Source organism: Cetorhinus maximus, unplaced genomic scaffold, assembly GCF_964194155.1.
Source record: "Cetorhinus maximus unplaced genomic scaffold, sCetMax3.hap1.1 HAP1_SCAFFOLD_431, whole genome shotgun sequence".
NCBI lineage: Eukaryota > Metazoa > Chordata > Chondrichthyes > Lamniformes > Cetorhinidae > Cetorhinus > Cetorhinus maximus.
This window is the reverse complement of record NW_027596375.1, coordinates 151341-171249: the sequence shown is the minus strand read 5'-3', so window position 1 is coordinate 171249 and position 19909 is coordinate 151341. Positions and strand designations below refer to the sequence as shown.

The 19909-nt window shown below is 45.3% G+C and overlaps 1 protein-coding gene and 1 non-coding gene across 2 annotated transcripts in view; one reads left to right on the top strand and one right to left on the bottom strand.

Annotated features, from left to right (window-relative positions):
• LOC144673673 (uncharacterized) overlaps nucleotides 1-19649 on the bottom strand; it is a gene marked incomplete at its 5' end in the record, with an annotated part of 65995 nt that extends 46346 nt beyond the window's left edge. Inside the window, 2 exon segments of the mRNA XM_078535400.1 lie at nucleotides 18892-18920; nucleotides 18923-19649. Coding sequence (XP_078391526.1) covers nucleotides 18892-18920; nucleotides 18923-19649 — 756 coding nt within the window.
• Nucleotides 4318-4389, top strand: trnae-uuc (transfer RNA glutamic acid (anticodon UUC)). Its single transcript has one exon. It is a non-coding gene; the product is annotated as a tRNA-Glu (tRNA).
• Nucleotides 19650-19909: the final 260 nt, after the last annotated feature.

Below are 19909 nucleotides of genomic sequence, written 5' to 3'. Positions count from 1 at the left end.
ATCATAAGATCAGAAGTGGGCATGTTCGCTGATGATTGCACAATGTTCAGCGCCATACCCGACTCTTCAGATACTGAAGCAGTTCATGTCCAAATGCAGCAAGGCCTGGATAAATCCAGGCTTGGGCTGACAAGTAGCAAGTAACATTCACACCACACAAGTCTCAGGTAATGACCATCTCCAACACGAGAGAATCCAACCATCGCCCCTTGATGTTCAATGGCATTACCATCACAAATCCCGCACTATCAACACCCTTGGGGTTAACATTGACCCGGAACTGAACTGGACTAGCCGTACAAACACTGTGGCTCCAAGAGCAGGTCAGAGGCTAGGAGTCGTGCAACGAGTAAGTCACCTCCTGACTCCCCAAAGCCTGTCCACCATCTACAAGGCACAAGTTCGGAGTGTGATGGAATGCTCCCTGCTTGCCTGGATGAGTGCAGCTCCCGCAACACTGAAGAAAATGGACACCATCCAGGGCAAAGCAGTCTGCTTGACTGGCACTACATCCATATTCACTCTCTTCACCACCAATGCGCAGTAGCAGCAGTGTGTACCATCTACAAGGTGCACTGCAGGAATTCACCAAGGCTCCATAGACAGCAGCGTCCAAACCCACGACCGTTGCCAGCTGGAAGAACAAGGGCAGCAGTTAGATGGGAACACCACCATCTGGAAGTTCCCCTCCAAGTCACTCACCATCCTGACTAGGAAATATATCGCCGTACTTTCACTGTCACTGGGTCAAAATCCTGGAACTCCCTTCCTAACAGCACTGTGGGTGTACCTACACCACATGGACTGTAGCGGTTCAAGAAGGCAGATCACCTTCCCAAGGGCAATTTGGGATGAGCAATAAATGTTGGCCCAGACAGTGAAGCCCACATCCCGTGAATGAATTTAAAAAATCATTCATGTTAGCCTGCAAATTATATTGCCTTGTTCTTCTGGCCAAAGTAAAGCTCTGCAAACGTCAGTGCCTGGAGCAAGTCTGACGTATTTGCTCAGGTGAGGAACCAGCTGAAGCTTTCAGTATTGGCTTTCTTGACTCCGAGTTTCCAAGTGGGAATTGAACAATGGCTTGAAAGTGAAAAAGAAACAGGGCTAAGGAGAAAGAGAAGGCAATTGTCGTTAATTATAAAGCTCTGTGTGCAAAACTGACAGAGACACCATGGGTGGAAGGTCCTCTTACTGAGCTGTGCCATTTGATGATAACATTGTTGATCAGTCTGTCTCCAGCATTCCTAATGAGAACAGCCGAATTCCATTTCTTCAAAACAAAGACCCAAAGTGCTGCTGCATGACGTCACAGTTTAACATTCCAGACAGCTCCATTGGGATCTTTACAGCACAGGGTTTGTGCAGGGCAGTGGGGATCATGGTCATTTCACATGTGATGGAGCTGCGGTTTGAAACCTGGCAAGAGCATTATCCAAACTTGTTTATTTGAGTGTGAGCGAAAGTTCGATAATGTATATTTGTTGTAAATATGAACACAAGGGTTGGAATCCTGCTGACTAAAGTTTTCACCATTTTTGATTTTAACAAAATTAATTATCAGTTGATTAGAAGGAAACCTATCCAAATACGTCGGTATTTTCTGATTCCCATTCATTTGTCAGCATTCAGGAAATTTGCTTTCGGAAATGGATCAAACACTGAGCCAAGTCGGTGACATCCTTGCTTTCTGGGTGTGTGTCTCTCCTTCGGCCTTTGTCACTCTCGGTGTATATCTCTGTGTTGGTTTCTCTGTGATCGTCAATGTGATTCAGTTCCCTGAGGGGGTGAAAAAGTTGTTAACGTCGCAAATTTGATTCACATGAGTTGTGCGAATTCATGTTAAAATGTTGCGGAGGAAAGCATCAGCGTGAAAGGTAAAACTGGAGACTGAACCTTTCTATATATATCCTACACAACAACAGCTTATATTTATAAAGCGCCTTTAACCTAATGAAAAGTCAAAAGGCGTTCCCCAAGAGCATTATATTACAAAGTGTCACACCGAGACACATATTCAGTCAGATGACTAAAAGCTCGGTCAAAGGGGGAGGCTTTAAGAACTGTCTTAATGGAGGAAAGTATCGATTTCATGTTCCAGCCATCAGCAATGGTTCTTCTCATTGGGGAAGAAGTCAATTGTGTTCAACCCAAACAGACCAATTAGTCGGAAAAAGTTGTCTCTGGTGAAAGAGATCGGGAATGAAAAAGAAAATGTCATGAGTTGCCTCCATAATGCAAATGTCAAGCCTTGTTGGTAGTTTCCCTGATGTCCAGTGACTGGGAATCGGCGCTTCCATTAGACCAACAGCGAATAGGGTGGAGAGTTTTGGAAATTGAAAGTTACACATGAGCAGCTTGTGGGACTATTTCACCTCACTGTCAATTTCATGTTCCAGCTCACAGCAACCGTTGTTTTTATTGGCTGACAAAGTCGTTTATCTTGAACCTGAACAGACAGTTTTGTGGTGAAAGAGATCTGAACTGAAAAGCAATAGGCAAAAGCAGCGTAGCCAAGCCAAATCGAAAATTATTGGTGCAGCTTCCCTGGTGGTCTAGTGGTTAGGATTCGGCTCTCTCAGCGCTGCGGCCCGCATTTGATTCCCGGTCAGGGAATGTCAATTTGTTGGAACGAATGTTGATTTTTCATTGATTGGAAACGTTTAAAAGCTCCACCAGAATCAGAGAAGTGAGAGTTTAAGTTTTGCCTCAGAGCTGGAAAACATCACACTTAGTTCAAGTGGAGAGAGGGAATGAAGGAAGAAGAGAGGAGAAGGGCTGGGTGCAAAACACTGACTGTAGAAATGTTGGTGTGAGGCAAAATATGGGTGGGAGAAGTACGAATTTTGCTGCCTACTGTTTGCACTGACACAAATTTTACTCCTGATGGATCAAACAATCACTACTAATCTTTGAAAGCAGCACGCCCGGCCGAATGACCTCTTTCTGCGCTGTAACTTTCTATAATTTTATGTTTCCCAACGGCACGGGTCATTCTGCCATTTTGTAACCCACTCGAGCGAGATGCGCTTTCTTACCTTGTATTCGGCTCTTTTGAAACCTAAACACGGAACAAATTCAGGGACTTTTCTTGTCATTTCCAGTGCGAGATTTGTCACAAGACTAATTGAGCGACACATTAATGGTGCCAATCCTTCCCTGGAGCTCACCGCGTCCAAAGAGCACTGTTACCATCAGCCTGTTACGTACCTTCTTGCAGTACATCTGCTGAACAATATAAGCTTATCACAGCTCAGCTTTCTTCACATGGAAACCCAGTGTGTAAATCTGTTTCAAAGCTGAACAACTGGGAGGAGTGTGACTGTGGATAATAGGCGCTGTGCACATTCCTGTAATCAGTATCTGGGAGAATCAGGAAGATGAGATCCAGGTGTCTCTTTACCCACGAGTTTTACCCATTCCCACGAATTCACTGTGTCTGCATGAAGCACCTAATTGACCTGGGGACTGGACGGGTAGAGGGAGCTGGAGGCGAGACAGGGACAGAAGCAGAATGAGATGTGACATGAAAGTGTTTTGAATTAGATGTGTGTCAGTTGCTTTCAGTGATGGATGACAGTCTTGTAAGTTTCACAGGAGCCGCAGTGATTAGTTGGTGTTTCTTTTTATTTCAAGCAGCAAGATTTTAAAAGTAAAAAGATATAAGTCTGAACCTTTCCATATATATCCTACAACAGCTTATATTTATAAAGCACCTTTAACCTAATGAAACGTCATAAGACGTTCCCCAGGAGCATTATATATCAAAGTGTGACACCGAGACACATATTCGGTCAGATGTCTAAAAGCTCGGTCAAAGGGGGAGGCTTTAAGAACTGTCTTAAAGGAGGAAAGTATCGATTTCATGTTCCAGCCATCAGCAATGGTTCATCTCTTTGGTGAAGAAGTCACTTGTGTTCAACCCAAACAGATCAATTGTTCGGAGAAAGTTGTCTCTGGTGAAAGAGATCGGGAATGAAAAAGAAAATGTCATAAATTGCCTCCATAATGCAATTGTCAATCCTTGTTGGTAGTTTCCCTGATGTCCAGTGACTGGGAATCGGCGCTGCCATTGGACCAACAGCGAATAGGGTGGAGGGTTTTGGAAATTGAAAGTTATACATGAGCAGCTTGTGGGGCTATTTCACCTCACTGTCAATTTCATATTCCAGCTCACAGCAACCGTTGTTTTCATTGGCTGAAGAAGTCGTTTATCTTGAACCTAAACAGGCAGTTTTGTGGTGAAAGAGATCTAAACTGAAAAACAACAGGCAAAAGCAGCGCAGATAAGCCAAATCAAAAACTTCTGGTGTAGATTCACTGGTGGTCTAGTGGTTAGGATTCGACGCTTTCACCGTCGCGGCCCGGGTTCGATTCCCGGTCAGGGAATGTCGAGTTACTGAATTTGTTGGAACAAGTGTTGATTTTTGATTGATTGGAAACGTTTAAAAGCTCCACCAGAATCAGAGAAGTGAGAGTTTCAGTTTTGCCTCAGAGCTGGATAACATCACACTTGGTTCAAGTGAAGTGAGGGAATGAAGGAAGAGGAAAAGTTGCAAAGCACTGAATGTAGAAATGTTGGTGTGAGGCAAAGTTTGGGTGGGAGAAGTACGAATTTTGCCGCCTACGGTTTACACCGGCACAAATATCACTCCTGATGGATCAAACAATCACTACTGCTCGTTGAAAGCAGCACGCCCGGCCGAATGGCCTCTTTCTGTGCTGTAACTTTCTATAATTTTATAGCAACAGCACGGGTCATTCTGCCATTTTATAACCCACTCGAGCGAGATGTACTTTCTTACCTTGTATTCGGCTCTTTTGAAACCAAAACACGGAACAAATTCAACGGGTTTTCTTGTCATTTCCAGCACGAGATTTGTCACGAGACTAATTGAGCGACACATTAATGGTGTCAATCCTTCACTGGAGCTCACCACGTCCAAAGAGCACTGTTATCATCAGCCTGTTATGTAACTTCTTGCAGTACATCTGCTGAACAATATAAGCTTATCACAGCTTTGCTTTCTTCACATTGAAACCCAGTGTGAAAATCAATTAAAAAGCTGAACAATTTGGAGGGGAGTGACTGTAGATAATCGGCACTGTGCACAAGAGGTGTCAGCTGTGGCTCAGTCCATAGCACCATCGCCTTTGAATCAGAGGGTTGTGGGTTCATGTCCCACTCCCGGAAACCAAAAACTGTGACTGTACTTGAAAGAGTTGCAATCTGTGACTATTGATAACTCGAAAGAGTTTCCTGTAATCAGTATCTGGGAGAATCAGGAAGATGAGATCCAGGTGTCTCTTTCCCCACGAGTTTTACCCATTCCCACGAATTCACTGTGTCTGCATGAAGCAGCTAATTGACCTGGGAGCTGGACGGGCAGAGGGAGCTGGGGGCGAGACAGAAGCAGAAAGAGATGCGACATGAAAGTACTTTGAATTTGACGTGTGTCAGTTGCTTTCAGTGATGAATGTCTGCCATGTAAGTTCACAGGAGCCGCAGTGATCAGTTGATGTTTTATTTAAGCAGCAAGATTTCAAATTAAAAAGATAAAAGCAAATTACTGTGAATGATGGAAATCTGAAGCAAAAACAGGATATGCTGGAAAAACTCAGCAGCTGAAGTGAGGGTCAATGTTTCCAGACAGTACGACTTTTATTCAGATTTTCAAAGTATTACAGCAACAGCGAGGAGTTCGAACCCATGACCCAGAGATTAACATTCTCATGCTCTGCCGACTAAGCTAGCTAGGAACATGAAACATTGTTTTGTATCCCAATATACATGGTTAAACCTGTTGCTTTCTACCTGATACCTCAGCTTGACCGGAATTTTAAAGTGTGGAACGTAATTGGCCTACAAATGCCCCAAAGTTGCAATGCATTCCCCTCAATCATCAATCACATCATTCACATCTTCTGCTTCTTAGCTGCACCTCCTTCCAAATACTGTGATCCATTTTCCTCAGGATTTTCTCCTGCATTTAATATTTAGCTACTTCGGATCCTCATTTTGAAATCAGAATCGCTTCAATATCCAACACAATTTGAATTGCAAACCTGACGGGAAAACAATGGAAAACAAGTCACTCAGTAACACAAATCCCATGGTGCTCATTTTCAGATTCACAACAGTCAGCTTTTCAATAAAATGAAGGAATTTTACAGTGAAAAGTTTAGAAAGTTGGTGTGACTTTTATTTGTGACTCACTCACTCGAGAATTCTGTAAATGCTGCTCGGAGGTTTAGTGACCGGGATATAATCTACCTGCGTTTTCCAGAGCCTGTGCTCGGTGTATTGGGAGGTTTGGCCCGGGTTGGAGTATATCGCATCCCAGGGATGGGCAGTAACCCGCTGATTGAAGCTGCAGTCGCCGCTTTCTGCTGGCAGCGGGTGATTGGAGTGTGCGGGGCCGGAATATTGCTGCTTTTCTGCTTTTCCCTGTCTCACTCACTGTGGAGTTGAGGAAGAGAGAATAATTGAGTGGTTCGTTCGATTCCAATAATTTCATGAATTTCTGATGGGTTAGACGAAGGTACATAGTGGGTCCAAATCTTTTCTCATTGTATTTGACAGAGAACGTAATTTTAAAAAGAAGCTGTTTTTGTGGGAGCTCACTGGACAACAGAAGTCCTGCCACCGTTTGGGGATATCTTGCAGCCCAAGTACCCAATGACAACCTGGAACTGTATGACAATGAATGGTGATGAGGGGAAAAAACAGTAAAAATCTTCACCCCCTGGGTGGTCTTGAATGACCAACCTTTCAGTTAACAGGCAAACACGCTGACCAGTTGCGCCACAGACACTTACACAAACCGAACTGATGAGGTATCCAAACCAGGGTGTCAGTGAGTCTAATCTTCAGATTGCCACAACCCAGATAGCTATCACGCTCTATCAGTTTTACTCTTCCAAAATAAAGGGTGGGAAATTCATTCCAGATACTTGGAAACAGTCTGATCCCACCCACTGCAGACGCATCCATGTCACCGGGAACGAGCTCTCTTACAACCGGTGCCATCTCCCTTCGAGCCTTTCATTGTCTTGTCTGATACCAAGTATTCTGATTGTCCTGAAGCCGATATTAGGTTTGAATTCCTGATATGCAGTAACGAGAATCCTTTCAATGTCTCAAATCAGTTAATTTCACTGATAAAATTAGAGTCAATGTTCCAGCGTCTTAAAGAAGGGAAAGGTGCCTTGACTGTCTCTGGTCAGTCGGGCAGTTCACCCTTCATTTGCATTGGATTCCATTCCTCAAAGGGGATTTTCATTTCCTTCTTGAGTTCCCTTACTACATCTGGCAACATCTTTGGATTGAGAGGCATTATGAACATTTCAGATGCAGTGCAGTTCTGATGAAAGGTTACAGACCTGAAATGAAAACCATGTCTCTCTCTCCACAGTCACTACCAGATCTGCTGAGAATTCCAGCATTTTCTGTTTTTATTTCAGATAACCAGCATCTGCAGTATTTTGATTTACTTTACCTGATCAGTGAAATATATTAGGTCCTCAGGGTACTTGACAGGGCGGATTTGGAGAGGATGTTACCTCTTATGAGAGAATCTAGAACTCGGAATGGCTGTTTAAAAACAAGGGGTCACCCATTTAAAATGGAGATGAGGCGATTTTTTTTCTCTCAGAGGGTCGTGAAACTTTGGAACTCTGTTCCTGAAAAGGCTGTGGAAGCAAAGTCTTTGAATATTATTAAGGCAGAGGTCAATATATCCTTGGGAAGCAAGAGAGTGATAGGTTATCAGTGATAGGTGGGATACAGATTTCAGGTGACTATCAGGTCAGCCATGATCTTATTAAATGGCGGAGTAGGCTTGAGGGGCCGAATGGCCTACTCCTCTTCCTTTTTCTAATGTAGTGCTAAGAATGTGGAACCCATTACCAGTTGATTTTGAGATCCATGTCTGAGCTGAAAATGTGTAGATAAACTCACACTGTAAACAGATTGTTCACCAGTTAAAATTGGAAAGGGATTCACTCTCATCCCATTTACTGACACAGCAACACAGTCTTGCTGGTGGGAGACCAGTCAGATACTTCACATGTGCAAAGGGCTTTATTCAGTTTGCCCACATGTTAACACTCCAACTTTAAAAGTTCAAAAAATTTGATCCACAATCAGAGCAGAGATGCTGGCAAGACACGGTTTAAATGTTCCATGTATCGGGGGAAATGTTACTAGCTCACCCCATCTGCTGAGACTACACTGAGTTCTTATCTAACTGTCGGGGTTTGTTCTGCATCCAGGCGAGAATTGCGGTGGACTCCGGAGCAATTTGGCCGCTGTATCATTGATTCAACAATTTTATGTCTTTCCCCTATGGCACTCATCGTATTCTTATTACCTTTGTCCTACAACGTGATCTTTCAATGGCGGATCGGCCACGCAGCATTCCCTGCGGGGCAGAATATGCCCAATCTTCACAACAGCAACGCCATACGCATGCGCAGTGCTGGGAGTGGTGAGGCATGCGCATTGCGGTCGGATCCATGAGCATGCGCAGTGCTGGTCTGTGACTGAAGATGCTCAGAGCGGGTGAGAGAATGTCGAGTGGAGCAAACTAACAGAGTTAGTGGGTGTGTGAGGAGGAATGGAGCCAGCGGAGTGGGCAGGGAGGCTTCATAACGACACAGTGCAGGCCGCAGACACGAAATAACAAGGTACCGGTCGTGTGTTTGCAGAGAACGGGCCGAAAAAGTCTGGATTTCTCCCTTCGCCAGGCCCAGGGTAACGGCCGCCATCTTTATAGGGGCAATGTGCAGCAGGGCGCATGCGCGGCCATCCTGTTCCAGGTAGCAGGAGGAGAGTATACTGTGAATTTCTATCCTGGACTGAGGGATGGATTTTGGAAACTCCTTTTACAGGGGGTTAGAAGGGGAGGATTTACACACAGCAAACTCAGACCAAGAGAAACGTTTGTTCTTTCTGAATTTCAATCCTGGATTGACCGTGATGGATTTTTTGAATTCCATTTACAGGATGTTAGAAGAGGAGGAATTCAAGGGATACTTGAGGGAAATGAGAAACTGAAACCAAACATCACGACAAAATCTGAAAGTCTCTTGATTCACCAGGACCTGAATGTAAGTATTGAGGTCATTTTCAGTTACTGGGTAAAAAATCTCTTCCTCACATTGTGGATCTTACCTAAAATCTTAAATCTCTGTCCCTTAATCCTTTCATAATCAGCTAATGGGAACAGCTTTTATTTAACTATCTTTCATAATCCTGTACACCTCTATCAAATCTCCCCTCAAGCTCCTTTACTCCGAGGAGAACAACCTCAGTTTCTTGAATTTAATCTCACAATTAAAATCCCTCATCCCTCGACCCATTCTGATAAATCTCCTCTGCCCCCTCTCAAGGACCCTCACATCCTTCATAATGTTTGGTGATCACTGGTTTGCACAGACCCAGATGTTCTGTGTCTGTGACATCATCGCACATCGACAGTTACACTGTGACATCATCACACATCGACAGTTACACTGTGACATCATCGCACATTGACAATTACATGGTGACATCACCCTGCTTCCTGGGTATTTCCTCAACTGGGAGATTTTTCTCTGACTCCAGTGTTTCTGCTATCTTTTCAGCTGCAGGCTCCAGCAGGAGAGTTTAAATTTGAAAATGGTGATATTGTTTCTGAGGTGAGTATTTTTCACCATCCGTCTACAATTTAGAGCTTTTAGTGCTGTGCTCTGTTTTCTGTGAGAGGTTCCAAATCTCTGGGGCTGGTGTGACTCCTTTACTGAGGATCTGAATCCATGTCCATCCATTGCTCTGTTTCACCTCTGCCCTCCCTGATCACCTCTCTACCATTGTCCACCTTCCTCTGTCTCTAATAATGGATCTATCTGAGTTATGTTTAGTATTTTATTGTTACTTCTGCTGACCGTGTCTCAATGAGGTTTCCACTGCTGCCCATCCCCTGACCATGTGCTGCTGGTTCCCAGCTTTATCTTCCCACAGTATCTTTCATAGTCAGGAATTGTTTTTCCTGCACTATAGTCCATTTCTATTCCACTTCTGAGCTTATATTGATCATCAAATTCTGCAGCATTTTTACTCGTGTAAATCATTCTGCAAACCCTGAAACATTTACTCTGTTTCCCTCTCCACAGATACCAGCAAATATTGCCAATCCCCAGTTACCTGTGGAGAAGATGATGTTTGACCTTCTTGAAACGCTGCAGTCCGTGTGGTGAAGGTGCTCCCACAATGCTGTTAGGTAAGGAGTTACAGGTTATTCACCCAGTGATGATGAAAGAACATTGATATATGTCCAAATCAACAACTTGTATTTATAGAGCACTTTTAATGTAAGATAATGTTCCAACGCATTTCACAGAAATGTTACAAAGCAAGGTTTGACACTGAGCCACATGAGGAGATATTAGGGCAGGTGACCAAGCGTTTGGTCAAAGAAGTGGGTTTTACAGAGTAAATTAAAGGAGGAAAAAGAGGTAGTGACTGGCGGAGGTTTAGGGAGTGAATTCCAGAGCTTGGAGCCTTGGAAAGTGACAGAATGGGCACGAATGTGGAACAATAGAAATCAGGAACACTCAGTAGGCCAAATTAGAGGAGCGCAGATATCTCCGAAGGTTGTGATGCTGGAGGAGATTCCAGCAATAGGGAGCAGCCATGCAGAAATTTTAAAATAAGGGGTGGAGTCGGGCGATGTTACTGAGGTGGAAATAGTCGGTCTTGGTGATGATGTGGATATGTGGTTGGAAGCTCATCTTGGGGTGAAATATTTCACCATGGTTGTGAACAGTCTGGTTCAGTCTCAGACAGTTGTCAGGGAGAGAGATGGAGTCGGTGTCTAGGGAGTGGAGTTTGTAGTGGGGACTGAAGACAATGGCTTCAATCTTCCCAATATTTAAATGGATGAAATTTCTGTTCATCCAGTTCTGGATGTCAGACAAGTCAGGAGGGTGTGTGACTTGGAGGGGAACTTGGAGGTGATGGTGTTCACATACACCTGCTACCCTGATCCTTCTCGGGGGTAGAGGTTGAAGGTTTGGGAGATTCTGTCAAAGTTCTGGTCTATTTATAGGTCTCTGAAAAGCCCTCTCCTCACCCCTGCCTCTCCCACTCCCCTCTCTGACTTTCTCTCTCTCTCCTTTTCTCCAGCCTAGCAGGCTGTGGATGCTCCATCACTGAATATATTTCAGGCTGAGGTGGGGAGATTTTTGGTGTCTCAGAGAGTCGAGGGATATGGGGAGTGGGCGGGAAAGTGGAGTTGAAGCCTAAGAGAAGCCACAATCATGTTGAATGACGGAGCAGTCTCGAAGGGCCATGTTGTCTCCTGCTGCCCCTAATACTTGTTTTATTTTTGACACCAGAGTCTTGTGTCGGCCCAGACCGGGTGGCAGGTTCCCTTCCCTGAAGGACATTAGCGAACCAGTTGGGTTTTTATGACAATCCAGCAGTTTTCATGGTCACTCTTTCCTCGTGCCGGCCCCAAAAATTCCCAGATTCATTCAGCTCAATTTCACAACCTGCCTTTGTGTTTTTGTGGGTTCTCTCTCATTCCCTTTTTTATGTTTTAAATCAATTCAACAGGGTGTTAGAAGGGGAGGATTTACAGTCGGGAAACTCAAACCAAACATCACATCTGGATCTGACGGAGTCGCCCAAGTTATCAAATCCTGAATATCATCGGATTTTGAACATGGAAGGAAAAAGCACCATTCACAGTGGGGAGAAAACATATACGTGTTCTGTGTGCGGACGAGGCTTCAGCCGATCATCAGGCCTGTCAAAACATAAATGCAGTGAGAATGGGGACAAACCATGGAAATGCGGAGACTGTGGGAAGGGTTTCAATTACCCGTCTGAACTGGAAACTCATCGGCACAGTCACACCGGAGAGAAACCATTCACCTGCTCCATGTGTGGGAAAGGATTCACTTGTTCATCCCATCTGCTGACACACCAGCGAGTTCACACTGGGGAGAAACCATTTACCTGCTCCGTGTGTGGGAAGGGATTCACTCAGCCATTCAACTTGCTGAAACATGAGCGACTTCACACTGTGGAGAGACCGTTCACCTGCTCCACGTGTGGGAAAGGATTCACTCAGACATCTGACCTGCTGGCACACACACCAGCGAGTTCACACTGGGGAGAGACCATTCACCTGCTCAGTGTGTAGGGAGGGATTCACTCATTCAACTAACCTGCTGAAACACCAGCGAATTCACACTGGGGAGAGACCGTTCAAATGCTCAGACTGCGGGAAGTGCTATAAAAGCTCCGGGGAAATGATGTCCCATCAACGTGTTCACAGTGACGAGAAACCATTCAGGTGCTCTCAATGCGGGACTGGGTTCAGGTGGTCATCTCAACTCACTGCACATCAGCGAGTTCACAGCGGAGAGAGACCGTTCACCTACTCCGCGTGTGGGAAGGGATTCAGTCAGTTACCCAACCTGTTGACACACCAGCGAGTTCACACTGGAGAGAGACCGTTCACCTACTCCGCGTGTGGGAAGGGATTCAGTCAGTTACCCAACCTGTTGACACACCAGCGAGTTCACACTGGAGAGAGACCATTCATTTGCTCCGAGTGTGAGAAGGTTATCCCACCTGCTGAGACACCAGCGAATTCACAAGTGACAACAGTGAATGGATTTTGCGGTTATTCACATCCTAGACTGAACCAAGTTGACTGGGATCTGTTTCTACTAATGTTAATAAACTCCAACCCAGTTATAGCCATTATTATTCTGAATAAAGTCAAATAAATCAGCTCTGTGTTAAACATACAAATTAGGTCCTTTTGAAGTGCTCTCCCTCTCTCCCCGTCTCCTCCATCCTCACCTCCAACAACAAGTGTGAGGAGCTCATGGAGCTTCTTTGGCACTAAGATTGAAACAATCTGATCAGCTGCCTCTGCTGCTTCCCTCCCTTCCACTAGCCCACCGGGACAAACTGTCTCTAAAGATCCCCCTTGTTTGAGCCCTGAAGCCACAGCTTTCTTTAGTTTCGCTCCCATTTCCTCTCATGCCACCTTAGTGCTCATCTTGTCCATGAGACCCACCTCCTGCTCCATTGACCCTATTCCCACTAAACTGCTGGTCACCCAACTTCCCCATGTTCGCTGAGATTGTCAATGTCTCTTCAGTTACTGTCCCTCTCTCCTTCAAATCTGACATCATCAAGCCCTCGTCAATAAACAAACCTTTGGCCTTGCCCTTACAAATTGCTGTCCCATCTCCAACCTCCCTTTCCTCTCCAAACTCCTCAAACATGTTCACACCTCCCAAATCCGTGCCCATCTTTCCCAGAACTCTATGTTTGAATCCCTCCAATCAGGTTTCTGCCCTGCCACTGTACTGAAACAGCACTGATCAAAGCGCCAATCACATCTTATGTGACTGGGACAAAGGGAAACTATCCCTTCTCTACCTGTCTGTAGCCTTTGACAGGGTTGACCACACCATTCTGCTCTAACACCTTTCCACTGTCGTCCAGCTGGGTGGGGCTCTTCTCTCCTGGTTTTATTCTTCTCTATCTAACCATCGTCAGCGAATCACTTGTAATGTCTTCCCTTCCCATAGTTATCTCTGGTGTCCCCAAAGGATCCAGCCTTGGCCTCTTATTTCTCATCAACATGTTCCCCACAGCGACATCTTCTGAAAACACAATGTCAGTTATCACATGTACACTGACAGTGCCCAGCTCTACCTCACCACCACCTCTCTCCACTTCTCCACTTTTATTAAATTATCAGATTGTTTGTCTGATATTCAATGGTGGATGTGCAGAAATTTCCTCCAATTAAATATTGGGAAGACCAAAGCCATTGTTTTCATTCCCTAGATACCAACTCGATTCCTCTCCCTGGCAACTGTCTGAGACTAAACCAGACGTTTTGCACAAGTGATGTCAGGTTTGACCCCGACATATGTTCTGACTCAGGTGTATGTGTCTTGGTGAGTTTCCAGTCAAATTATGATGTGAAAATTCCCCACAGACAGAACAGACAAACACTTCTCCTTCCATAATCAAAGGCTGGTCATTTATGAATTCAGTGATTCTATAAGATCTTGTCGAGATTTTTGGTTTGAGTTTCCCCATCTGAAAATCCTCTCCCTCTAATCCCCTGTAAACACAGTTTACAAAAGTCAACACTGTCAGTACAGGATAGAAATTCAGAACAGACAATTCTAGTTTCGATGGAATATTCTTTCTCCTTTCATTTCCCCCAAATCTATAAATCCCTGTCCCACACACTCCTCCCTCTCTCTGCTCATTGTTCCAGATTCAGTGCCCAGTCACCTGCTAATTCTTTTCCCCTCTCCAGATTCTCTCTTCCTGTCCTTAAAGTGGTGGCTCAGGCTGTGGGTCAATCCCACTCCTTCACTCTAATTCTAGCAAATAATTCAGCTAAAAACAAATGCTCTTTAATGACTTGATTCGTCGTTTTGAATGTTTGGAAAGCATTCCCTATTCCCAATTGTGGAGAACAGAAATTCTAGTGGCTAATTCAAAGCTTCCTTCTCCCCAGGTCTGTTCCAACAAGCAGTGTCTATCTGAGTTACATTGATACAGACTCACTCACTCAGTTAGTGGTCAGGTCTCACTGAACAGCAAGAACAGAGGCAATACAAGTGCAGAGGCACGAGTGATAATCTTCCAGCCTTCCTCAGACACAGAAGAGGTGCCAGAGGACTGGAGACCTGTGAATGTTACACCCTTGTTCAAAAAGGGATGGAAGGATAAAGCTGGCAACTACAGGCCAGTCATTTTGACCTCAGTGGCAGGGACACTTTTGAAACAATAAGTATGGGATAAAATCAATCATCACTTAGACAAGTGCAGGACAATTAAAGAAAGCCAGCATGGATTCATCAAGGAAAAAAATCATGTTTAACTAACTTGCTGGGGTGTTTTGAGGAGGTAGCAGAAAGGGTTAATAAGGGAAACGTTGATGTGTATATGGATTTTCAAAAGGCATTTGATACGGTGCCACACAAAAGACTTTTCAGCAAAATTCTCGGCCATGGAATAAAAGGGAAAGTAGGAACTTGGATAAGAAACTAGCCGAGTGAAAGGAACCAGAGAGTAGTGGTAAATGTTTGTTTTACAGATTGGAGGAAGGTTTGTAGTGGAATTGCTCAGGGGTCAGTGTTGGGACCCCTGCCCTTCCTGATATATATTAATCACCTAGTCTGTGGTGCGCAGGGCATGATTTCAAAATTTGCGGATGATACGAAGATTGGAAATGTTGTCAACTGTGATAGGGAAAGTCATGAACTTCAAAAGGACATAGACATGTTGGTGGATTGGGCAGACAAGTGGCAGATGAAGTTCAATGCAGAGAAGTGTGAGGTGATTTGTTTTGGCAGGAAATGTATGGTGAGATAGCATAAAATAAAGGGAGACCCTCTAAAGGAGGTGCAGAAACAGAGGGACCTCGGTGTGTACGTACTTAAGTCATTGAGGATGACAGGGAATGTTGAGAGAGCAGTTAATAAAGCATTTAGTATCTTAGACTTCATTAATATGGGTATTGAGTACAAGAGTAAGGAGGTCATGTTGAACTTGTAGAAGACACTTGTTAGGCTTCACCTGGAGTACTGTGTCCAGTTCTTGGCACCATACTTGAGGAAGGATGTGAAGGCTTTGGAGAGAATCCATAGGAGATTAACAAGAATGATTCCCGGGATGAAGAACTGTAGCAATGAGGATAGATTAGAGAGGTTAGGACTGTTTTCCTTGGAGAAAGGAAGGCTGAGAGGAGATTTAATAGACGTATTCAAGATCCTGAGGGGTGGGGACAGGGTAGTGAGAAAATGTTCGCACTCAAGAGAACATCAAGAACTGGAGGGCACAGATTCAAAATAATTGAAAAAAGGAGCAATTGTGATGTGAGGGGAAAAAAATCACCCAGAGGGTGGTTGGATTCTGGAACAAACTTCCTGAAAGGGTGGTGGAGACAGGTTCGATCGAGGTATTCAATAGGGAATTGGATTGTTACATGGAGAGAGAGAATGTGCAAGGTTACGGGGATAAGGCAGGGGAGTGGGACTAGGTGGAATGTTCTTTCAGCGAGTCAGTGCAGACTCAATGGACAAATTGGCCTCCTTCTACACTGTAAAGATAATGTGATACTGTGAAGAACAACAACAACTTCTATTTATATCAAGCTTTTAACATGGTAAAATGTCCCAAGGAATTTCACAGGAGCAGGACATATTAGGCCAGATGGCCAAAAGCTTGGTCAAAGAGGTTAGTTATAAGGAGTGTCTGAAAGGGGGAAAGTGAATGAGAAAGGTGAGAGGTTTAGGGAGAAAATTTCAGAGCTTAGGGTCCAGGCAGCTGAAGGCACGGCCACCAATGGTGGAGTGATTAAAATCGGGGATGAAGGACATCTGGTAATGGTGCTCCATGTATGTGGGCCCCATAGCCCAGGCTCAAGGCCCAAATCTGAACTTTGGGACATAGTTTGACCATCCCTGGTCTCAGAGAAAAACAATTCCCCAAAAAAACATCTTGTAGGATTTTTGTTTATTGATACCATAAAAAGTTTTGACCAGTTGAGTCCTCCTGTGCACTCGATGGAGATTGACATTAACATAATTAAAATTCTCTGTATTTCAGTGTCAGAACAATATGTTTTAGCAAAGATAAAAAAATATATAAATACTGAACAGAACAAACCTGGAGAAATAAACATCAGGTCAATCACCATTGGAAAGTGATAAGTTAGTGGTCACTGTTTCAGGTGGGACTCCTTCAGAATGAACACTTCCCACCACCAGCACCAACCCCCCTCCCCCATCCCCCTCCCTGTGAACTGAACATTCCTTCAGCCACTCACCCACCCATTGCCCATCCACCCAATGGCTCCCAGCCTGGATTGACATTCAGCATGAACCCAGTGAGAGGGTGAGCTGGCCCACGGGATGTCAGAATGGACAAGAGCTGGAAGTGGTTCCAATGAATACATTTTCTGTGTCCTTGTTAAAAACAGGAAACTTAATATTTTGTCAAACCCCCATGTGCACACCCTTGGTGAATTAAAATTTCTCACCCAGGCCTTTCCTCTGGTTTCAACATGGTGCATCCTGTGTGGGTTCAGCAGAGGTAGAGACGGGCTGCTCGAGAGATGGGGGCAGAGTGTCAGGAGATGGGGGCAGAGTGTCGGGAGATGGGGCAGAGTGTCAGGAGATGGGGCAGAGTGTCGGGAGATGGGGGCAGCGTGTCAGGAGATGGGGGCAGAGTGTCGGGAGATGGGGCAGAGTGTCAGGAGATGGGGCAGCGTGTCGGGAGACGGGGGCTGAGTGTCGGGAGATGGGGGCAGAGTGTCGGGAGATGGGGGCAGAGTGTCGGGAGATGGGGCAGTGTGTCGGGAGATGGGGGCAGAGTGTCGGGAGACGGGGGCAGAGTGTCAGGAGATGGGGGCAGAGTGTCGGGAGATGGGGCAGTGTGTCGGGAGATGGGGGCAGAGTGTCGGGAGACGGGGGCAGAGTGTCAGGAGATGGGGGCAGAGTGTCGGGAGATGGGGGGCAGAGTGTTGGGAGATGGGGCAGTGTGTCGGGAGATGGGGCAGAGTGTCGGGAGATGGGGCAGCATGTCGGGAGTTGGGAGATGGGGGCAGAGTGTCGGGAGATTGGCGCAGTGTGTCAGTAGGTGGGGGCAGAGTGTCAGGAGATGGTGGTAGGGTGTTGGGAGATGGGGGCAGTGTGTCAAGAGGTGGGGGCAGAGTGTCAGGAGATGGGATATATACTGTACGTGTTGCTCAGCTTCATAATCCACATCTATCAGTAATGGACTTGCTGCCATCTCGAACAAAACTGTTTTCACCACTAAGGCTCCGCTGGTATTTAATAGTCTTCATGACATCATCGCACTGGGACTGGATGACATCATTGCACTGGGACTGGATGACATCATAAGAGTCCATTGTTTCTTAATGACCCACATCAATAACAAGAGGAAATATTAATAAACCTGAGCACATTATCTAGGCTGACACTCCAGGGTGACACTGAGGGACTGCTGCACTGTCAGAGACAGCATCCTTCACATGGAACTTGTGGAGGCTCTGGTCACAATCTTCCAATCCTCCTTATATAGTAGTGGTGTCAAAGAACTGATAGATTGTAAATGTTACACCCCTGTTCAAAAACACAGCTATTCTAGGACAATCAGCTTCATATCAGTTGTGGGGAAAGGCTGGAGACAATAATCTGGGAGAAAATCAATTGGCACTTGGAAAAGTATCGGTTATTTCCAGCATTTTCTGTTTTTAACACTGATACTTCCCTGGATCCCAAGGCTCTCTGGGAGTTGTGGGGAGCTGGGACGTATCCATGAGAGTAACCAAAGGTCTGAGAACTGAAAGAATCTAGAGTTAAGAGAGGAGAAAAGATCCAAAAATGGAGCCATTAGGAACAGGACATCAATCAGTCTTCTCTTATCCTGGAGAAATCAAGGACTCGACATTCTGAGAGTATGAAACAAAACTGATTTATTTAACAGACTTCAAGATATTAAACTTCAGCCCAGTTACAGGGATTATGAACAGCAATAGAAACAAACCAAAACTGTCAGAATGAACACAGTTCAGTTCCGCATGTGATTAACAGCAGCAATAACAGCAGAATCCAACCTCTGCAGACACTTGTGAACTCACTGCTGTCTGAGCAGGTGGGATGACTAAGTGAATCCCTTCCTACATTCGGAGAAGGTGAACAGCATCTCCCCATTGTGAACTCGCTAGTGCCTCAACAGGTTGGATAAATGAGTGAATCCCTTTCCACACTCCGAGCAGGTGAACAGCCTGTCTCCCATGTGAATTCACTGGCGTACACTGAGGTGGAATGAAGGCTGAATCTCTTTACACAGGAAGTGCAGCGGAATGGCCTCTCCTTGTGTGAATTCGCTGGTGTTTCAGCAGGGTGGATGACTGAGTGAATCCCTTCCCACACTGGGAGCAGGTGAATGGTCTCTCTGCAGTGTGAATTCGCTGGTGTGTCAGCAGGTGGGATGACTGAGTGAATCCCTTCCCACACTCGGAGCAGGTGAAAGGCCTCTCTCCAGTGTGAATTCGCTGGTGTACTTTGAGGTTCCATGAAGTCCTGAATCTCTTTTCACAGGAAGTTCAACTGAATGGCCTCTCCTCAGTGTGAACTCGCTGGTGTGTCAGCAGGTGGGATAACAGAGTGAATTTCTTCCCACACTCAAAGCAGGTGAATGGCCTATCTCCAGTGTGAACTCGCTGGTGTGTCAGCAGGTGGGATGACCGAGTGAATCCCTTCCCACACTCGGAGCAGGTGAAAGGCCTTTCTCCAGTGTGAATTCGCTGGTGTACTTTGAGGTTCCATGAAGTCCTGAATATCTTTCCACAGGAAGTACAACTGAATGGCCTCTCCTCAGTGTGAATTCGCTGGTGTGTCAGCAGGTGGGATAACCGCTTGAATCCCTTCCCACACTCAGAGCAGGTGAACGGTCTCTCCCCAGTGTGACTGCGTCGATGGGTTTCCAGTTCGGATGGACGATTGAATCCTTTCTCACAGTCCTTACATTTCCACCGTTTCTCCATGGTCCAGGTGTCCCTGTGTCTCTCTAAGTTTGATGATCAGTTGAAGCCTCGTCCACACAGAGAACACGTGTACAGTTTCTCCCTGCTGTGAATGGTGTGATGTTATTTCAGGCTGTGTAACTGGTTAAAGCTCTTTCCACAGTCAGTTCACAGGGATACTCTCACTCGGGTGTGTGTGTGTCTCGGTGCTTTTCCAGTCACACTGATGTTTGAAATCTTTTCCCACAGACAGAACAGACAAACGTTTCTCCGTCCACATTCAAAGGTGATGATATTCAGGTCCTGATGAATCGAGTGACTGTGTCAGATCTTGATGT